The sequence below is a fragment of the Scatophagus argus genome, chromosome 9 (assembly GCF_020382885.2).
Source record: "Scatophagus argus isolate fScaArg1 chromosome 9, fScaArg1.pri, whole genome shotgun sequence".
Classification (NCBI taxonomy): Eukaryota; Metazoa; Chordata; class Actinopteri; family Scatophagidae; genus Scatophagus; species Scatophagus argus.
In genome coordinates, this window is record NC_058501.1 from 18,728,549 (window position 1) to 18,750,981 (window position 22,433).

Here is a 22,433-nt window from a genome sequence, read left to right on the forward strand (position 1 = left end):
ACTGACTTCTCAACATGCAATTCTGTGGAACAGCTGAAAACTGATTTGAAATTTAGGTTACAATAATTAGCAGAGTGGGAGGCAGGGGCTCCAATTCTCTCAACCAGTCCAGAAACATGCAGTTTGTGTGAATTGGGCATATAATTAAAGTGAGTGTATGACTATAGTGTATGTGATAATTTGTGATATTCCTCTCATCTCTCACGTAATGCATGCTGGGAAAGGCTCCAGCACTCCTGTGACCCTGCACAGGATAAGTGGCCATAGACTATGGATGGATGGCTAATTAGCAGAACTGACAGCAATGACTGGCAACAATGACACTGTCATCACATTTATCATCACCTCCATTACTGTAATCATAATTCCAACCATCATAATCATAATCAGCATTGTACCAGTATCTTCATCACCATCATCACGCAGTGAGGAGGATGGTATCTTATTTTATTACCTTCACCATCTTCATCATCATCATCGCTACGCTAACCGACGTCACCGCTGCGGCCCACACCGCTTCATCATCCTCCTCCTCGGTGCTTTCACAGACCTTGTCAGGTCTCATTTCTTAACAGCGGCACCATATAATGAAAGCCATAACCATTATTGTCCAAAGGTCTCATGTTCCAGTCCTTTACTTTACCAAATGACTTTCCCCTGCCCCAGCTCTCTCGCCATCTCCATTTCCCATTCCCCTGCTCTAATTACACACTGTTTATTTGGCCTCCTGGCTGCCCCCTAATGCAAAGGAGAGGCGTCATTAAAATGATTTACAGATGTAATCCCCCCCACCACCCCACATGCTCTCTCTTTCTCCCCCTCACTCTCCCTAAATTCCCGCCCCCTGGCACCCCCCAAATATAGCTCACCCTAATATCACCGTCGGGATTAAAATCCGTTTCGATTAATCCCTTTTACTCGCTGCCTCTATCTTTTCATGCTTTCTCACTAGCTGCCCTTTCCACCTCGCCAACTTTCCCCAACGTCGTCTCTCCCACAGCTCCCAACTTTTTAAGTTAAAACTGTTTTTTTTTTTTTAATGTGCTGACATTCGATCTCCTTCCTTCTTCTTCTCCTTTCTCCTCTCCCTTGCCCCCTTCTCTCTTTCCCCCTTTTAGACATATAAACATTATTGCTCTCTCTGTAATTATGTTATGGTTAGAAACCTTAATTATTTTGGGTACTTGACTCAAATGTTATCTCCTTCCATTTCATCTCATGAAGCAGATCGTTTCCTTCCTCGTTTTAATCAGTCATCAGAGCTCCGATGGTTTTCATTCCGTGGAACTTTTACTTCACCTTATTTGACCTCCTTAAACAGGCACAAGAACACAAACACCAAAGCAAACCCTTTAAATTAAAGTATAAAACATATACAGCAACCAGACACAAACAGCGGGATTAAAATCAGATTCAATTAATCCCTAATTCACACCACCTCCTACGTCGCGGCGCTTCCTTTTTTGCACTTTTCACATCACTGACTCGCTCATTTTATGCCTCAAGCCCTATCTTCTAAGGTTAAAATGGGTTTTTATATGTGTGTGTGTGTGTGTGTTTGTGTGTGTGGGCAGGTAAATATTTTTTTATTTACCTCCTTGATTCTTACCTGATTTTCTCACACCTCCATTCTCTGCTTTTAATTAACACTCTTTATTTCACAGTTCTCCCTGCTAATCTCTTCATCGCAGGCCTGTAACACCAGAGGCTGGAGCTTTCACTCCCACTGCGGGCCTTTTGTGCTCTTTCAAAACAGAAACGGCAACAAACACAAGCCTGCACACGCAGACAATACCCACTCAAGCTCATCCACGCACATCTTTTTAAACACATTCATACACTCCAATGAAAAAGCAGAAAGTAAATATGCAAAGGCAAAAATATCTGTCATCTGATCTATAGCGAGAAATTTACACCTCCTTCTCCTTTTGTGTTGTATATTTCCTATGGTGAATAATTCAGTTTTCGGTGAGTATAACTGATGCGTTTCAACTTGACATGAATGGGTAACTTCTACAAATCCAGGCTATATCTTTACACACTCAGATCCATATTGATTACTCGCTACTTAAGTTAACTTAGGAGAAGGAAGTGTGCTTGGGTAAGAATACGTCTGTAACAGTGGTGGAAAGTAAGTACATTTACTCAAATACTGCATTTAAGTGCTATTTTGAGGTACTTGATTTGAGTAATTCCATTTCACGCTACTGTAAACTTCTACTTCTACTTTTACACTACATTTCAGAGGGAAATATTGGTGGTGGTGGTGGTGACATAGTTAACACTGTCCTCTCACAACAAGAGGGTTCCCGATTTTCTGGGTTTGAGTCCCAGTCTGGGCTCTTCTGTGTGGAGTTTGCATGTTCTCCCTGTGTCTGCGTGGGTTTTCTTCGGGTGCTCCAGCTTCCTCCCAGAGTCCCAAAACCATGCACATAAACTGCCTACTCTACATTGCCCCTAAGTTTGAGAGTGTGTGTGACTGGCCCTGCGATTGACCGGTGACCAGCCCATGGTGTCCATGGTCGGCTGTGCAGAGGTGAGAACGTACGCTCACTTTGACGTCTCTCTCTCTCCCCTCCACAAATTTGGTGCACATTTGTGGCAGTTTTCATGTGTACAACCAAGTGTGAAATAGCAATGTGGCAAAGACAAAGATAACATCAAAGAGGAAATTTGGGCTTTGGGCGACATTTTATTTGGAGCCTTAATCTTTCTGCACATCATGCTTTCGGTCTATACAGATTCTCAACTCAGTTCCACATAACACAGTGCTTAACAACCTACTTTCTACATGAGTTTGTTCTTGTGCAAATAGCCATGTTAACATACATACAGCCAAATTGTGCTGTAATGTGGGAATAACAAGCATGAGATTATATAGTACTATGCATGCCATGAATAGGCTCATAAGATCACAACATATCAGTGTGTAATGGATGTGTGTAATTACTGTGTAAAACTGCTGTGGAGCTGTCAGAGAATGTTGCCAATGCCAGATTAAGGACAAAACAAGTCTGGTCTATGTCCAAATAAGGTCAAACACGGATTTGTTGACATCCATTACTGGATAATTGTGCGAACAGGCATTACAAGTGTGCCCTTGCGCAAAATTTCACACTGACTCGAGATGATTTTGACACAACAATGTGTGCAAAGGAGTTATGGAATCTGGCAGAGAGTTTGCACATGCATATTTCTGCTTTTGTGTGCATTCACAGACTTTAAGATTTGAATCATCTGCCCTCCGGAGCATCAACACCGCACTTGTTTACACCTGTAAACACCTGCAGGCTAGACTCATCAGTGCTGACAGCACTTTGCCCGCTTCAGCTCAATAGACTATGTGCAAAATGGACAGCCTGAGCTCCCACTTAGGGATCTTAGCTGACAAATACTGATATTGAGCCTCAGGTCAGACTATTATTTATGACAGGCACTTGCACTAAATATCTGATGTTTATGTTGTTGGTGCTTTATGAGGGTGATCTTTCTGAACTGTAAAAATATTTTTTTGCGATGGGTGTTTGAAAACAATCACTAAGCTTTCTTTTATTTATGATTAAACCAAAGACGAAACATATTTGTCTTATAAGATACTGTCATTTTGCTGAACCAATCTGTCTTCCATCACTTGAATGTTTGTTTTTACGATACTGGTTATTTTGATCGTATTGTTACACCGGTTTTGTATAGGATGGTCACTTTCTTCTTCTGCTGGCTATTGCAGTGCAGTTGAGTCTGCATTGTTTTAATTCCTGGGCTTTTTTCCAGTCAAATGCCACTGAGCTTTTTGGTGCCAGAATGTAATAAAAGTGTCTTCTGGTTATACAGTGTTTTTTATTATTTTTTCTTAACAAATCATTACTGCTGGCTGTGGGAGGCCAGTGATGAAGTCACCACATTTGGCAATTTCTCAAATGAAAAAAAAAACAAAAAACAGGGGGACAAAAGTACTTCTAATTTCCTTTTATGAGTAATGTGCTTTTGCCCCATGGCCAGTTAAATTCTGAAATTGCTCTGTAATGCATAAATACATATATAATCCAGTAAATCTGGTTGGGAAGAGGTATTGGAACACAATCAGCAGCACAAACAGATGCTGATCATGTATATGGAGAGAGAGAGAGAGAGAGAGAGAGAGTGTACCTTGAACATATCTTTGACATATCTCTCATTCAGTGACTGTGATTTGCTCACAACAAACTATCTGTCAATATATTGATTAAGGCATTTTATCAGTCTAACTCCAGAATGAATGTGTTAACAAATTAATGCACATATAAAAACACACTTTCCCGAGGATGCTTGCACTGTACAGAAGTGTGAGCAGAGCACATGTTTCTGAGTGTGTAGGTGTAGGCTTGTGTAACTGTCATTAGCATTACTTAACAAATGTATCCAAAGTTTTCCAGACTAGGGGAGAAAATAAGAGCATAGGATGACAAAGAGGAAAACTGAACTAACAGCATGCATACGGTTGTGTGACTGCCTTGCTCTATCCATCTCTGTCATCCGCCCTTGAGATGTCTTTATTACAGTGAATTATATTACATCGCTGTGCTGTGTTTACACAAGGGCCATGCTTCACATAATTGAAAGGGTTTCACACTTGGATCCAGACAATTGTTAAATGTAAATATGGCATTGCCAAAGTGGCTTTGAAACCAAATGTTGCATTCATAGCAGTCTATGAATAGCTCTATATTTGCGCTGCAGGCTGTGCACATCAGTTAAGCACGGCCGATTTCCTCGAACTTCCCTCCAGTCAAATAGTGTAAAAAGCATTGTTCTATCACAGGAGTTCTGATACAATGCAGCGAGGTGAGCAGCGGCGCAGAGAAAATCAGTGCTACTTTCTGAGTGAAGACATCAGGTGTGTAATGCCATCACATATTTTCTCTGCCTCTTGTCCTGCTTTTAAACCCGTCTACTCTTTCCAATCACACCTTTATTGTCCTGTATTGAATACATTTCCCATAAGAGAAAGGTGCTTTGGGCAAAGGGAAGCAAAAGAGGAAGAGAGGGAAAAAGGACCCAGAGCACAGAGAAGTAAATGGGACAAACGACAAACAGAAGTGAGAGTGAATGAGAGGGATCTAAGAGTGAGCATACTGGAAGGGACTGGCAACGTTCTTTACTTTTTCCAGCACCTTCATATTTCACTTTACCATAAAAGGAGTTTTGTCACACTTTGGTTTGTACTTGCAGATGTAAATCAGCATTCACTTTGCTGGCTGCTGTGTGCGCCTGTTTTGTGGCCCGTTAAGTGACCCTCATTAAAGGTCAACAGCAACTAATAACAATGTCCGAGCTGCTCCGAGTTCTCCCCGTGTCCTGTCTCCTTCTCTCCTTGTTTAATTTCCCTTTAAGGTTGCTTATTGATTTCAGCTCCGCCAATCCGTAACTCTTTTTATTAATAACACAAAGCAATAACATGAGTGTCACAACCCCTGATTTTCACACAAGCAATTAATAAGATTAATCTAAAGCTGGTGGATGTGAGTTTGTGACGTTCTTTACGGTATGCATCTCTCCCAGACTGACCTCCGCAGCATTTTTCTCCTCCCCTTTCCCTTTTCTCACCATAACTCTCTGCCAACTCAAACTTCTGAAAGTGGGTGGAGAGTGAGAGGAAGAGCGAAGGAAGCCGAGGTCTGGGCCAAGTACAAGAGCATGGGATTTGATACAGAGACGGAGCAACAGAGACTACGACAGAGAGAAAGTGAGGCCAAAAGGAAAAAGAAGCACGGGGAAAGGAGAAACGGAGGAGGAAGTGCCAAAAGGCAAGTGTTGGTGGTAAATTCAGAGGCAGACAAGGTGGAGAAGAGGTAGACAGAGGCGGAGGCAAAGAGAAATACGGATGTGCTGAGGGGAACAGAAATAAATAAAAGATGGACAGAGACAGATAGGATCGAAAAGGTAGCTGGAGTGAGTGAGTGAGCTGCAGGAACTATTAGATTCTCAGTAGGCAGTTGCTTCCTCGCTCTGCCTCTGCTGTAGTTATCAAGCCTGGCTCCATGCAATGCTGTTAATGCAACCACTAACCTGCCACAGCATGACGTGCACGTGAGTCCAACCAAGTGCTCATCCATCGAAGTGCATTTGTGTGCATCCATCCATCTGTTTGAATGGCGATGCAAAGCAGAAAGGAAACTTCCGAACCGTGTGTGTGTGTGTGTGTGTGTGTTTGTATGTGTGCGTGTGTGTGGGTGGGTGCACTGCAGAACATGCCTCAACTACAAGTGCTGTAAGTGACGGTCTGTTAGATCAATTTACAGATTGTGTTTTATCTGGATCATACAATCACATTTTTAAGTGCTTTACTTGAATGCACCTCAGCTAAATACCTAATTACCATACCTGCAGGATCTGAATTTTCTTAGAGGTTATGTACATTCTTTGACACACATACACACACCACCTGTTCCCCACAGACAAGTTACCTGTTACAGCTGAGATGGAGCAGAATTTTGTCAGCTGTCTCACCTTTTTATTATTATTATTATTTTTTTAAGGCAGGTTTGTGCCCAAGACTGCCAAGCATCAGAATCACTCACACATTTGTGTCCTAGCTCAGGTACTGGTACCTAAAGGATAGTTCCAATTTTATTACAACTTGGCTCTTATTTTCATAGCTCTGGCCATCATTTTTATTGGTTATGATAATATTGCACCAAAGTCAGCAGCATTAAACACGAGCGGTCAGATGGTCAAACAGGTTGTAAGCGAGCCCACAGTTTTGCCAGATAATCTAAATCGCTTTATTAAGAAGTAAAACCCAGTGAGTGCACTTGAAATGTTGCCTTAAATGATGCGAGTTGGTTTTAAACCTGTACGATCATCTGGCTGCTCTTGTTTTTTTTGGTTGGTTTTCTTGTTTGTTTGTTTGTTTTTTTAACCACTTTAGTGAGGATGCTGTGTTCCCAGGTGACAGCAATTTACTTGGTGAGCACATTCTTACCATGGACATGATGGACAAAACCACAAAAACAAGCAGAGAGTCATAATGAACCAGAATTATCCTTTATTCAGTTTAACAGAACAAGAATAATTCATGTTCATGTCAAAAGCACAACCCATCTGTAAGATTAAAACTTTGACATGAGGGTAATGAATTCATAGCTGTTAACTGTATTCAACCTCTGCTGCATAAATAACAACAGCTAAATCAGCTGAAGTGTTTGTCATACCAGACTCACACATAAACCCACACACACAAAGGGAAAGGGACAGAAAAAGAACAGAAGCATCCCAGGCAAATGACCCATTATTTTGTGTGATTGTGCTGTTGCTCCTCCACTGTGAGTGGGTGACCAAATCATTAGAGTGCCAGTGATGGTCAAGTATGTGTGTGTGTGTGTATACACAACATATAACTATGCTGAGGACTGAAATGAAGGTGAGCCGTTATCATCTCCCACTGCCTTCCTCCATCCATCCATCCATCCCAGCTTTCTGTCCTCTCAGTTGCAGTTCCATGTAAGTTGGTTATAGCCACGCAATTTTCAGTAGGGTCAGATGGCTGCATCCCCCCGAGCCTCCACACCCTCCCTGTCCCTGCTTCCTTCCCTCCCTCCTGCTATTCATCCACTACCCCTGGCCATTCCCAGCACTTCACAACTGGATGAGCAAAACAGCAGTGGCTACCTACCTGGCTCTGTGATTGACTGCAGTGCTGCTGAGCGAGCCTCACTGTATCTGTGCTGTGTTTATTGCTTCTTTCACCTTCGCCATAATTGAGTCCCTTCCCCATGCGAAATACGCACCGCCAGACGGGCTGATGTGTGTGTGAAAGGGATCTGTCAGGGGTGTGTGTGTGTGTGTGTGTGAGAGAGAGAGAGTTGACTGACAGGCTACATAACTCAATTCAGCAATTCTGAGGCAACCTGGTGGCCGTTTTCTTGTGTGTGTTTCATGTGTGTGTGTGTATGTGCGTGCATATATGCAGTGTACTGTATGTGAGCTGGGATAGTACAGCCAAGAACCCGGCACATCCCGCAAAGGAAGGTGTGTGTAGTGAATTTGGAAAAAGAAAAAGTGCCCAAAGTATTTAAAAAAACATATTTGTCCATAAATTCATGCTTTTTTGGGCTCAACTTAGCCTCAGGCTGAGCCAGTCAGGAGTGTGTTTGGCATGACAAAAACGCCAGGACAACGATGCATGTGTATGTGCCAACACGTGTGAGCAGAATACCACTCAGCTGCTTTCAAAACACACACCTACACAACAGCACACACAACTGTAAAATGGTCAACTTGCGGTGAGCAGGCCGAGTAGAGGTGAATCATGGTGTATAATCTTTACTCTAAGTGAGATAAAGTGCCACTGAGGTTAAGAAAGAAAGATGAAAAAAAGTAGAGGAAACAGAAGAATGATGTGTATGTGTGTGTGTGTGTTTGTGTGTGACTGATGGCCTGATCACAAGAGACTGGTAGGAAGAAGATGAGGGAATTAAATATGAAGGAGCTAAATTATGCTTTGCTGAAAAATATAGGAACGCAAAGTTATGCACAGGCGTCAAGAGAAATACAAGGAGGGTCTGGGGAGAGAGGACAGCGTGCTGGCAGGGAAAGAGAAGATATAGAGACTGTTAAAAACAGTCATGGGAGCAAGAAAAGGTGGGTGGGAGATGAATGGAGATGGTTGGGAGGGCTGTACGGTCTCTGAAGTGCACGTACGATGAAAATAAGCTTCCACCTCCAGAATACTGCAGAGCAGCATATAAGTAAAATGCACAGTTCAGCAAGCCCAGAGCAAGAGAGATGGGGAGAGAAGGTAAATCTGGAGGTATGGTGAAATGAAAAAAAAAACAACAAAAAAACAAGGCAATTGACTATAAAAAGAAAACAGAAAGTTGAAAGAAAAGTACGGAAGCGAAAGGGGAACTTATTCTCAGCAACAAGAGCAGCGGCAGGAGAAGTGGTGGGGAGAAAACAAAAATAATACTGAAAATGAAATGATGCGGCGTGTGTAAATGGAAGGAGAGAGTGAGGAAAATAAAGAGTCAGACAGAGGGGAAAAACCATTTTGTCTATGCAAATGAGAATGGAAAGGCAGAAGCACATGTGTTCAAGCTGGCCACCTGGGCCCTGTCAGTTCTCCCTCTCTCCTTTTTTCTTTCTCCCTCTCCCTCCTTCTCACTGTCTACCTCTCTGCACCTGGCCCTGGCACCCCTATATCCTGAGGCTACAGTATAAGAGGAAGATGGGAAGAGGAGGAGTGGACGGGGTGCAAGCAACAGGGAGGCAGGAGAGACTGTTAGCCAAAAGATCCATCAGCAGGCGATCCTGGCAATGAAAACACCCCCCCTCCACCACCACCATCACCACCAAAATCTTCCCAACTATCTCTGAGTCTCTCTCTCTCTCTCATTGCAAATTCTCAGTAACAGTTGGAGCAGATTCATGCGGACACATGCACCTGGAGCACATGGGCAGAGGGTGTGCGTGGACATGGGCATTGGCATTTAAGTGTTAACAAGGTTAGACGACGGGCACACAGGGAGGGGTTCGGTGGGATAGAAAGAGCGATTATGGCAAGCACACACAAAAAGACACCAAGTCGCTGCTGAGGCCCTTGAACGGGCTTCACACTGCAGGAGAATTGGAAGTGAGGGAACAGAGAGGAGGGAGGGTTTGAGCCAAAGAAAGACAGATGGGGGGTAGGGTATAAAAAAAAGGCAGGGAGAGGAGAACCAGTGCAGCAATCAAAGGGTTCTTTGAGAACAAAAGGCAGAGAAAAAAGGATGCTACAATGATGGAAAAAAAAAATCTGAACGCACAAATAGGGGCATTTGTGAATATGTTTGTGCACAACACAAATACCAGGTGTGTCCCTTTATTTGTATACACCCTCCTGGGCAAGCTCATAAAAAAAGAGGCCAGAGGAACATGGCATTTAAAAAGCAGAGAGCACAACACACTGCAGTAAATAAGTTTGGAAAGGTCTCTAGCGTCCCCTGAGTGTGCCTACGTAAATCTGTGTATGTGTGAGTGTGTGTGTGTGAGTAAGCCAACCTGCCTGTCTGCTTTGTCGCAGATTTGTGCGCACTTCTGTAACACGGCCAGAGATTTGTACATCAGTCATCATTTGGGATCAACCTGCTTTTTAATTACCAATGGTTTATGTTTGTTTTTAATTTTCCCCGTAAGCTCATAAATTGCTTTCCCCCTCAGCACAGCTCAAATCCATCTTCATGGAAAATAAGCATCGGTTATAATTGCATATAAAAGTAGTGCTGTCACAAAACTAAATCAGAGCCGCCTACCACTGCTGTCATGGTTTTGGGTAAATTGCTTTCAAAGAAAAAAATAAAAGTCTAAAAAAAATAAATATGTGATAAGGTTGATGTTAGACTAATCTCATTAGGATTCAAAGTTTTTATGTTTTTATCTAAAAGACATTGAAAAGTTTTTGTTTTGTTTTTTTGGAAGCACGTTGAAATATTTTGTTGATCTATAACTTCTCTAATTAATAAAATCAAAGTAATGCGATTAGGAAAATTAATTTATGTTGTATAGAGTGCAATGAACTAAAATGTGTCTGTGTGAAAATAAAAATGAATGAATAAACTGCATTTAAAAACGATGTTTATCCAAGCTGATGATAAAATAAGGGTGAAAAATAATTGAGATGATATTTCAGTGTTTGCATTATACACAACACATTGACAATAGTGTTGTTTAGGAGGAGAAAGACACTTTTTTTCACTGTTGCAATTTGTGTTTCTGTCCTTATTCATATTTTCGAAGATCCTATCCAAGTTGATGAAACTTGCAAGTACTGAGAGTGAAATTTATTCAACAAAACTGTCCAAAACATCAGATTATGCTTTGTTTTTCATTATCTCACCAACAGAAACACATTAAACAGATATGGAAAACTTTTCCTCTGCTATCTCGGTTGATCTGATCCCAACGTTGAGAAATGAATTTGTCTTCTCTTCATCTTTGAAGGTTCATACCTTCAATCTTTATTGGTAAACTCAATTTCCTGCCGTCCAAAGCATAAATCAGAGGGGTTTTGCTTCACAGAGACTTGACATAACCACCACTGATTCAGGCAATTGAACTTTACACTAATGTTATACAAGACTCAGGGTGATGCTACCACTTAAAATCATGATGTCTGCCTGCATGTTTATTTTAATATTGCAAACTTTAATCATAGGAGGGTAAGCGTATCATTTTGGATCAGATAAGCTGGAAGTTTGGTGGCTAAGACAGTGGATGGAGTTGTTCTCATAAAGAAGGGGACAGATGGCAGCCATCTTGGCCCTTGGGAAGAGAAAAAAATAATCAGGAATGAAAGCACATTCCCCCACAGCTTTCTTTTATTAGTTTCTCTTGCAATAAAGTATGTTACTGTATATGCAGTCAATAGGTGACAGTGTCGTGCTGTGTGTACTGTTCAGCTCTCCGGACTGTAGGATCTATATTGCAGACACAAAAACCACTTGCTGCCCATGGTTACAGACTCCACAAAAGCTAAAAATGACTTTGGTACCAACCACAGAACCCCACGGGCCTCTGCAAGCTGCTTCACAACTCAGTTATCCAATATGACCCAGCGGGTGGCAGTTGCTATGAACCACCGTTTCTCCGCAACTGCCACCCAAAGCCCAAGGGCTGTGTCAAACTCTTTTAGTATCACAGACTGTATGGCTGTTCCACTCCTCTTCTGCCATGACCAGAAAGGAGAGACACAGTCCTTCTGCAATCCTTCTGCAGTCCATGATACCATTATTCACCCAACAGATGGACAAGGAGATAGGAGCTTGTCTGTGGATGTGAGTTAAAGCGTCGCTTCAGTCTGCTGGTGCGCTTTATGGGTAGTATGGGGTGTACCTGTTAACGGCCATAAGGAGAATCCGCAGTCATGCTCCTTAAATGCACCTTCAGGAGAAAATGAATCCTGGGAGAAAAATCAGCCAGAGCTTTTCTGAAGGTCACTGCTGCTTTGCCACTTTTTAAGTTACAGTGGCCTCGCCAACTGTAACAATCTCTGCAGAAACAATCGCAGCACCGATCCAATTTGGCCCTACTTCTTTTCTTTTCTCTTTACTTCAGTGCAGACGGTGCATAGCCTCACTTTTGTTTTGCCCTGCTGAGTGCAGAGCATGAATTGATGACCTTATGAATCTCAAAAGAGCCCAGCAAATCATTGCGGTAAATCTCGCCCCAGCACATTAAGCATGACCGCAGGCTTATTCCCCTCATTTTTTTTCTTTTCTTTCTTCTTTCTTTGTCTATTCTCTCTCGCTTGCGCACTCTTTCCCTCCTACAAGCGCTTGGGGGTCTTTGAGAGCTGCCAACTTCTTCAGGATTGTTTTCATGTGCTGCTAATTAATTGCCTATAATTAATGGTTGTTTGCGGTTTGCTAATGAAGTGGATCAAAGCTTCTCCTCCAAAGCTTACTACTCCTGATGTTGAAGCTCTTGTCTTATGCCCAAGAAAGAGATAAAAAGAAGAGACAGATAGGGACAGAATAGACAGATAGGGACAAGCGGTAAAGAGAGTTTAGGGGTGTGTTAGGAAAGTATTGTAAAAGCTACAGTAGATTTCTTTTCAGCGGCTGAGTCAACAGTCACTTGGAATCAGCCCTAAAAGGCGCTGAGCTGGTTTCATCTACTGGCAGCCATTGTTATCACTTGTCTTTCACTGAGTGATAGCATTTGATTTTTACAATGCATACAGTTAACAGAAATGTGTGGTTTTCTGCAATGTCTTCAAAGATGATTTATGATCATCTTTTGCTTTCTGCATCCTGAAGCTTAAATCCTCTCCTTTTTTCCCCCAATTTCAAATGTTCTTGCAAAATACGTTAAACTGCTGTTACCAGGATATAAACAAAAAAAAGTGTCCTTACTGAGGATTCTAAAACCACTGCAGGTGACACCGCAATGTTATCTATGCCAGACGTGGTCACAGTTCAACTGAATTTGCCACTCAAAGGAGCGACATTTGAAGAGTTTTCTAAGATAGAGAACTCATTTGAGACCTCTTCAGCATTGTTTTGTCTGCCTTCTGAAAATCTCCATCTGATTTCCCAGTAGATAGTGCACTGCTTTGACTTGCAGTTTTCAGCATCTGACAATCTCATCAAAGCCAACCTGTTAATGGTGATGATATGAAGAAAGATTCTAAATGGCAGACCGATGAATAGCCCGGTGCGTGTGTGGGTGTTTAATACTTTCAGCCGCAGCACCGTGCAGCTTCTCTGAAGGTGGGAGGCCTGGCTATGAGTTGCTGAAAGCAGTTTCAATACTTGTTTGTGTGTGTGTGTGTGTGTGAGAGAGAGAGTGTAAGCGTGTGCGCATGCTGTGACCTCATCGATCACCATTGATCACGACACCTTGTCCCTCTGGTGTGGTCACCTACACAGCGCTTGCCCTCTCTTTGTCTTTATCTCTGTGTATCACCATCCATCTTTCTATCACTACCTCCTGTCTCTATCATCCTCTTCTCACACCAGCACCCTGTACTTTTCTGCTTTGGTCCCACCTTCTAAATCTCACCCTTCCCTCCTTCCTCATTTTTTTTTCAGCCTTTTAAATCCGTCATTCAGCACAGCAGGGGTTGCTCTCTCTCTCCTTGTCTTTTTTTTTTTTTTTTTTTTACACCCTTCCATTTTAGAGCTGTAATCCTGCAATCATTCACTTGTTTGTTGGACTCTTCTCCGCCTGACTTTCTTCTCTGCTCCGCTCCTCCCTGCTTCACTGGTCTGTGACGCATGCCCCTGGCGCTTTCCCTCCCCTCCTCCCTCCCTTCCTTCACTCTTTTATACACTGTGCAGCCAGCCATCTCTCCCACTCTCTTTCACTCTACCGCTCTGACCCCATCAGTCCCCCAGTGCCCTGGCTAAGCCTGGTCACTCTTCATCAGCTAGCCTCGACTAGACACACAGACCTCCCAAGGGTAAAGGGAAATGGGGTCTTGTTGCCAACCTCTGCGCCCAGCCTCGACAGTTTCACCTGAGTTTAAGTCCTATACTGATCCTCTTCACCCCTGGATGAGTACCTCATTACCAGACATGCTCCCCTTGTCTTATCTCTACATCAAGTTTTCCAGATGGGATGTGTATTAGCCTGTGCACCAGCAGAGTACACAGTTTCAGCTCTTCAATTTTAGGCACTTGCCCTTTTCAGCTCAATCAGCCTCTCACGTCCAATCACGGCCGGCGAGGGCTCCATCGCAGTACCTGAGTGGGGATAATCACCTTGGTTACCAGCGTTACTGGAGGCCGCTGTCTGGCCGAGTTAGCACTGTGCCCTGCGGGAGCTGCAGAGACAGGTGTCACAGCAGCAAGGGAGGGTGTTAAACAAGCCTGTGGCCAAGCAGGAGGTATAAACATTTACTCTTTACTCTTAGTCATGGAAACTGTGTCACCAATAGGGAGGAATGCTCACCCCGTGGCGTTAGTGTTTTAATGATTTTTCAGACTCGGGATCCGCTCTCCCTGGCCACAGTTTAACTTTGACTGGCTTTAAACATATGTCTTGTACCCCAGTAGCAAGAATACATAGCAACTGCCTTTGTGTGCAGTGCCAAGAAGCAATGCGGAGAGAATCACTGTTTACTGATTTCACACTCCCATGGCAAAGACAAATATACAGTGAGAGGGGTCTGTGGCCGGAGGAAAGCTGCTGCCTCAGGGGACATCAGGTCACAGTGTGGAAAGCTACATCCCAGGAGGGGGGGGGGGGGCGTTTCACTTTCCAGCTGAGCCAATCAGATTGGGTGGAGTAAAGAAGCGCCGGATTGATTGGCAGGCTTCAGATGCCAGCAAATGGAAAAGACGTCCTTGGCATCCTACTCAGCATTAAAAAACTTAAGCAGCAAAGTTGGTAAAATGCCAGTTGTTCTCACAGAGCGACACATAAGGACGACATAGATCACCATTATGATAATCACAAGCGGCACTGTCTGGGGAATAGTAATGGGAAGGAGATGAGGTGGCAGCCATAAAGAGTGTTTCTACATTAGCGCTGGCCTGATTAGATTGACAGAAAGTTTCACTAATGGACAATTAAACAAATGGTCAAATGAGATATAAGGCTTCAATTACCAACTGGTGTCTTTGTGTGGCCCTTTCAATCATCGTGCCTCATATAATCTGTTTATACATGAACCTCTAAGTGAGGACAAAAACAGACCGAAACACAATACCGTAGGGATGTGAAAAGGGATATGTGACGGCCATGTCATATGGTGTGTCCCTGCAGTAGAAACAAAATGACTTAACATGTCTTATTTCCCAATAGTTCTTTTCTAATGCATTGAAATGCAATCACTGTGTGAAACAATAGTAGTTCCAAACAATGAGTTATGGATCACACAAGACTAGGGGGGAAGATTAGAGGATAATTACTGTAAAATACATCACCTGTGCTAAATGGTGTGCCTAGGAACTCTTCTGCTTCTGAGTAATGGACCCATAAAAGCCCAGGGGAGAATGAAACCAGTCCACACTAAGCTCTGTAACTCTTTCAGTCATGACTTGCCCAAAAAGCGACACAGTCCAATTTGTTTATGGAGCTTATGCCGAGGCAGTTGCTCAGCCGAGATAGTGGGCTACCCTGTCAGGACCCTTTAAGACCGCATTAGTTGATCAAACATGGACGCGCACGACAGCAGTAGGCTACTGAGGCTGCAGAAGGCTAATTTCGGCTTCTCTTGTTCTGACGGGCATGTCGGCACTGACTGCCAAGTTCAGGTTGTCCAATTATTTAGACCTACAAAAGACAGGGTATCACAGAAAAATAAGTGAATATAACACTGAAATCTCACTGTGCACCACGCTCAAGTTTACACCATGAACCAGCAGATGGCAGGGCAGGGAGCATGGAAGGAAGGTCTCGCTCTCTTTTAATTAAATTGTCGACAAGTTTATTTTATTTTGGGGGTGAATTATCCTCCAAGGTTTGGATCAAAGGATAAACCTTGGCTTATGGTGAAGACTTTTTCAGCACATTAGAGAACAAAGAAACATGCTGAAATAGCAAGCCCAGTGCAATGTGGAAGAAAGTAAAGAGGCAATCTTAACTCTGACATGATGCAAAATGCGTCTGACAAGCATCAAAAACTGCAATTGGGCTCAGACAAACTAATGCATTTGCAATCCTATTCCCATGTTCAAAAGAAACTCTAATGTGCTACATAAGCTGTCTAAAGGTATATGTGTACATGTGTGTGCTTGTGCATCCATATTTTTAGTTTTTGTGTGTGCAGCATTTCCCTTGATGTTTGTGTTTACACGCCAGGCCTCCCTTCTGTGACTCACAGCGACATTGATTTATGCATGGCCTCTGTGCGTGTGTGTATAAGCGCGTGTGTGACAGTGTGTGTGTGTGTGTGCCTGCACACATATACCAGCTATAATTGGTATTCAAATCTCCTCCCACAAGTACGTCCAACTGCTGCCGTTTTTCAACTGCCAGAGCCCCAGCCAAGGTCCAAACAGCATGATGGGGAACGAGCTCAAACGGATGGCTCTCATTGCACACATTCAAATAAACAAATGGAGGTGATTTAATGCACACAGCGATAAGGCAGGTGGTAATGGAGGCAGAGGAGAGGAATGGCGAGGAGGTGAAGGAATGGAAGCGATGGGGGTGTGCGTGGTAGCGATTATGGGTGGGCAAGCAGCAGAGGTGGAGTTAACAGCATTCGTTACTGTACGTGGGGTGAAACTTTGGCCCACAGCTGCTGTGGATCAGCCACCCCCACAAAGCCATGCACTCAGCACACAAACACACAGCGCTGACTCTGTGTCTGAGTGATTTTGTGTGTGTGTGTGTGTGTGTGTGTGTGTGTGTGTGTGTGTGTGCATCCCTGAGGCCTGCCCGTCAGACTCACTGTGAAGCCTTTCTGCCTTTCTTCTCCCACTGTTCCTCTATCCCCCACTTTTCTCTGCCTTTCTTTCTGCCTTTCTCCATCTTCCCATCCTTCAAGTCTCATTTTTCAAAGAGGGGTCAAGTCTCCCTGTCTCACCATCTTCGCGGCACCCTTTCAGTCTCTATGTTCAGTCATTCGTCTATCCTTCCAGGTTATCCTGACATAACAGTAACCACCTACTCCTCCCACCTTTTCTCTCTTTCTCCTTTGTTTTAGATTAGTTCTACTCTGTGGAGGAAAAAAAGAAACTAGGCATGCTAATTTGTTATCAGTGATAGTTTTTAACAGTATATGTGCATCCGTGCAAGGTGTGTTAAGAAACACACCATTTTTACACTTCCTTCTCTCCCTCCTTCCTCCATCCCACCTCTTGCCAGTAACACCCCTCCACCCTCCAGCCTGCTGTCTCTCCCGGCCCCTGTCAGTGGCTAGATTAATGGCAGTGATCACTGAGCAGCCCCGAGCAGAGGTTGCCCGCAGCTCAGGCAAAACCCAGAGCGGTAAGCAGCACACACACACATGCACACATAGAGACATAAAGCACATTTACATTCAGCACACAAGCATATTCATAAATGGACATCCAGACACACACACACATCCACAGAAACCTCTTGCAACAACTCTGTGGTTAGATTGACATATGAATGCCTACACACTTATGCATCTAAATCAAAGGTCCTCCCTTACAGGAAGCGACATATCAACAGACAGAAACAACAAAGAGGAAGACGAAGCCAATACACAGGCTGTGGCCAGGATGGTATCAGTGCGGCCAGGAATGGCAATGGAGAAATGTAGAGCTCCCTGTATAAAAGAGACATCATCACAACAGCGCAGCACAGGTCTGACTGTGACAATATCCGACCTAGCACTTAACCATTTCACTGCCTCAGGACAACATAAACAAAAAGCTTTACAGCCACAGGACACAGATCAGCAAAGTGACATCCGTTTGTACTTCCCCGGTACCTTTTCTGCTCAGGCAGAGTCACTGAAGCTTTGGATGGAATTTTAAAAGGTTTCTTACGAGTCTGTATTTTACATCAGTCAAGCAGATGGCACATAATAGGCTAGAGTTGCTCATACTCATGAGTGAGCCTGATCCAAATCCTTATTTTTGCAGTACATGCACTTGTCTTATAAGGGACTGATCATGAAATGTACCATGTCTAAAAGGGAGCGTTGCAGGACTATCCCAGGCTGAGATGTTGCCCAGTGGGGAGAATAATGGCCAACAAAGGCACTGCAGGCACCTGCACAAGGCTTTGTAATAGATTGTTAGATGTTACTGTGTCTGATAAGGTGAGGTCTCAAAGGTCCTTTCAGACTCTCACACTACTGCAGAATATAAAAACAGCTCACAACCACTGCTGGCTCTGGTGTGTGACACACGTCTGCTCCACTGCGGGCATTTGTTATGAGCTCTCATGTGGCTGTCAGAATATTCAATCGGAGCTCTCCACTTGCATGGCCGTATGTCTCCCGGGACTCCCGTCCCTCACACAGCAGCTATGATACAATAAATCCCAATCACGGTCCGCCCCGTGTGGTATAATCAAAATGCTGTGACGCACGAGAGTCTATGGAGCAGGATTTCATAAAATATTTCTGCGTGGGCAAAAAGTGAAAGGCAGCCTGCGACTTTCACTTTTTCTTTCATCTTCGGGTTTTTTAGGGTCTTTCCAGCTTAACAGTTGCATAAAGTGGTCAAGACAATGACTCACACACAAGTAACAATTGGAATGCATTCTAATCAGACAGCGGTAACAGTGGTTCGCAGGTGTAAACCCGGAATACCTGCACGTGTTTTGGCCCCGCGGTGAGCTCCTTCTTCCTTCTTTTCCCTGCCTGACAAGTCTGAATAGACCCGGTGCGTTTTAAGCGCAGTTCAGCTTCTTAATAACAGGACTTGGGCAAACTTGCCCAGGAAAAGCACCATCACAGCGACACGGTTCAGCACTCTTCTCATTCACATCACACTCACTCACTCTCCCGTTCGAGCCTTACCAGTGCGCACCAAGCAGGCGACTGTGATGATAGTGAGAGGGACGCAGTAGTTCCACACGATCCCGAAAGCCATCGCTGTCGCTGATATTCCCCCTTGATCTCTTCCTCGGTATTCCTCTTCCTCGGAGAAATCAGAGTGACATGAACCCGCAGGTTCACTCTCCCGACAGCGCTTTCAGCTTCTCTGTGTCTTTCTATGTGTGTGTGAGCGCGCGTGTGAGTGTGTGTGTATATGAAAGAGTGTGTGAGGGCGCGCGGGGCGACTGTGAGGGAACGAGTGTGTGTTTTGTCAAGCGCTCAGTGCGTAACAGCAGGTCTCTACATAGTAATGCTCCCCCTCTCTCACACACACACCCACTTTTCGTCCGTTTGAATGCCTGAAAATGATGGCTCGGCCGGTTTTTCTTGGTTAGTTTTCATTGTAAATATATTTAAAAAGCTTGCCAATAAGGGCGGTCCCGTGTGCGTTTCTGACCAATTGCAGAGAAAAGGAGCAGGTGGAGGGGGTGTGCGGATGAGACGGAGGGGTTGGGCTTTTAAAAAGAAGCAGGCTATAGCCTACGGGAGGAGAGCAGGGGAGGGAAGACGGGCTGCACCTTCCAATTAATTGAAATCAATTCGTTCTAAATGTGATTGATAACCAACATTAATTTTCCGACGCAGTTAACCAATTTATTTCAAATTCAGTTCCACGGGCTGAAAAGGATGTTCGGCAAAATGTTGGAGATGAAGAAAATGAAACAGATGTTTATTGTTTGAAGAGACAATAATGCTGAAATTATTTATTGTACTCTTAAATCAATTGGAATAAGATTACGCAGATGGATCAGCGTAGGCCGCCAGGTGAGCTCACCATTCCCCACATTTTAAGGCTGACTTGATGGCAACCAGAATTATCTTCTGTAATTTGTTAATGATTATTTGCCTATCTGGCGAATAAAACTGGAAGAAAGGTTATGTGTTGACTCACTGCCAAATCAGAAAATGTCCTGCAGCCATTCGGTGTTTCGAGCTCAGGGGACGGTGTTGTGTCTCCAAAATGTGCAAAGGACTCATCAAAGAGCGCAGAGCAGACAGCAGTGTGTTCGGTTAAATTGCCGTTCACAATGACTGTAATGGCCCGGAACAAAAACTTGTGCTCCGGTCGAGCCAGTGTTTTCTGCTCATCTGTAGTCAGGGCCTATTAGGTCCTGCTAAAGGGGCTCTTTAACTTTACCCTCATGCTGTGGCCACAGTTTGCCCATAATTGTGTTTTCCAGTCAGAGCGCGCTGCTCCATTATGAAAATTGTTTCTCTTTCCACTTCCCTTTTTTCCCTCCTAATCTGGTGTTATAACATGGGTTTGTAGTCTCCAGGGCTTGAAGGCATGCACATTTTTGAAACTGTGTCGTTGGCGCTCCCCTCAGGTTACATTAGGGATAGCACGTCATGGGTTTCAGATCTGCTATGGCACATATGTCAAACCGGTCCACAGGAGGGCCGGTGTGGCTGCAGGTTTTTGTGCCAACTAACCAAGAGCACACCGTTTGACCAATCAACTGTCTGAAGACGTTGATCAGTTGATTAAATGAGTCAAGTCTGGTGTGCTGCTACTTGGTTGGAAAGAAAACCTGCAGCCACACCGGCCCTCCTGTGGACCGGTTTGACATGCCTGTGCTATGGCCTCTTCTCTCATCTGTTCCAGATCCCCCAGACACTTTGGTCAGTGTGGCTCAAACAGTCAGAAAAGTTCCAACAAGCAGTAAAACATCAAACCAGTCGATTAGCATTAATATTAATATTTCCACCCTCGACTTACATAAAGTTCCTTTGAACTCGGCCCTCATATCAGACCTCGACTTCGTGTGCAATGTTGGAAGTCTCAGCTTCAGGCTGTCTCCGCTTAGTGATTTTCTGTCATGAAAGAAGTTTTAACCTTGTTGTCTTGGCGGAGATAATATCTGCCCCACTCATTCCTCAGTTCCCATCCCATCCCATTTTCCCCCGTCAGCTTCCCTGTGAGCGTTTGTTCCCCGGTTGGCAGGGAGTCGGCGATGGCAGCAGCTCCTCCACACCAGATGGGGCATTGTCAGGAAGTAATGAGGGGAAAACACCTGCTTCTCCAGCGAGCTCCACTCCTTCATTTTCAGCCATTTGACACAACATATGCAGGAAGCACATACAAAACCAAATGACCGTGACGAAAACAGTAGTGAGCGATGGCAAACAGCTACGAATGCCTGGCACTTTGATGCATTAGGCAATGAGGTGTCATGTTTGGTATAACTCACCTTTACATGAAGCCTGGTGTACTGAGGGCTGCCAGGGCGGTTTCCTAACAGACTAGCTGTTGACACAAGTGAGGAGTCTGCCAGACTTAAATGTCACAGATTTACACCCTTGTGCTGTTAAGACTCTCCAGACAAAACATTCTGACTGCTCTGTATTCTCTGCACAGCTCCTGCATCGCCCTAAGCTGTTGTCCGCTGGTTTATCCATGAGGCTCCATCAAGGTCAAAATGTCACTGTAAACTACACTTCTCTCCCTCTCAACCAGAGCCTTGTTCCTCGGGGACAGCTGCACTGTCTAAAATTCCTGATACATAATCTTGTCTTTTGTGAAGCCCCAGGACCAAAGTCCACAAGGGAGAGCACACAGCTTTTCACTCGTGACTGACTCAAAGGCTAACTAGCATTTCACATGCAGGAGTGCATTTTAAATGTACAAAACTGCAACCCCCTCCCACCCCACAGAGCATGATCCAAGTTTTAAAAAAAATTGACTATTTTGGTTACAGTCTCAGTATCTGCTGTCTCTTTATTCCTGCGCTTAACCTAAGACATAAAATAAGCAGAAATTTGTGGAGTTAGAAAAGAAAAACAAGGAGTCTGTAAAACGCTCAACAAAGGATGGCTGCAGCAAAGACGAGCTGCACAGGGGGCTTGAATAATCAGTTTAATAACATTATCCTGGGTGTGCTCTGTGGCGCATGCACCCGTTAATGGAGTGTCATTGTTAAACTGCCGCTTCGCCCATTATTAACAACGACCTACGGTCAACCACACACCGATAATAAAACCGCATAAAACCCAGCATAACTTCAACAGACAAGTGTAATGAAATTCTCTGCATTATAAGCACGGACATGGTAATAAGGATTGGTGCTGTGACACGGCGTTAAGGGTTACGAGGCAACAGAGAGGAAAATTAAAAAGATCAAGTTGTAGTCTTCGATGGTTATTTTTGGTGAATCAAAATTAGAATAAATCCAGTCCACGCTGAAGTAGAAATGGCAGTGTCTAACTCCGCCAACTATTCAAGGTTACCTGACTTAAGTATTATCCTCACTGTGCGTGAGTGTGAGGCTTTACTTCGTGTATGTGTTTGGCAGCTGAGCTCACCCAGTATGGGTTTTGTGTTTACAGCCAGATGGGAAAAAAACACAAACACGCACACTACTTTGAGTAAAGGTCATTGCTTCAGAGTAAGGTCTGAAACAAACTGAGGGGAAAGATTGGTTAACAAGCTGATGCAAGCCTGAGATGG

General features: G+C 44.0%; 1 protein-coding gene across 2 annotated transcripts in view; it reads right to left on the minus strand.

The window, feature by feature from the left end:
* The window catches only part of cadm4 (cell adhesion molecule 4), a 146,710-nt gene extending 124,280 nt beyond the window's left edge, over nucleotides 1-22,430 (minus strand). Inside the window, exon 1 of one of the 2 annotated variants that reach the window (XM_046398738.1) lies at nucleotides 21,178-22,430. Coding sequence is in view for 1 of the 2 variants with exons in the window: in XM_046398735.1 (XP_046254691.1) it covers nucleotides 18,908-18,980 (73 nt within the window). In the remaining variant the exon portion in view is untranslated. Of the gene's footprint in view, nucleotides 1-18,907; nucleotides 20,353-21,177 lie in introns of those variants that run through there. The other variant, XM_046398735.1, reaches the window with a different exon arrangement.
* Nucleotides 22,431-22,433: the final 3 nt, after the last annotated feature.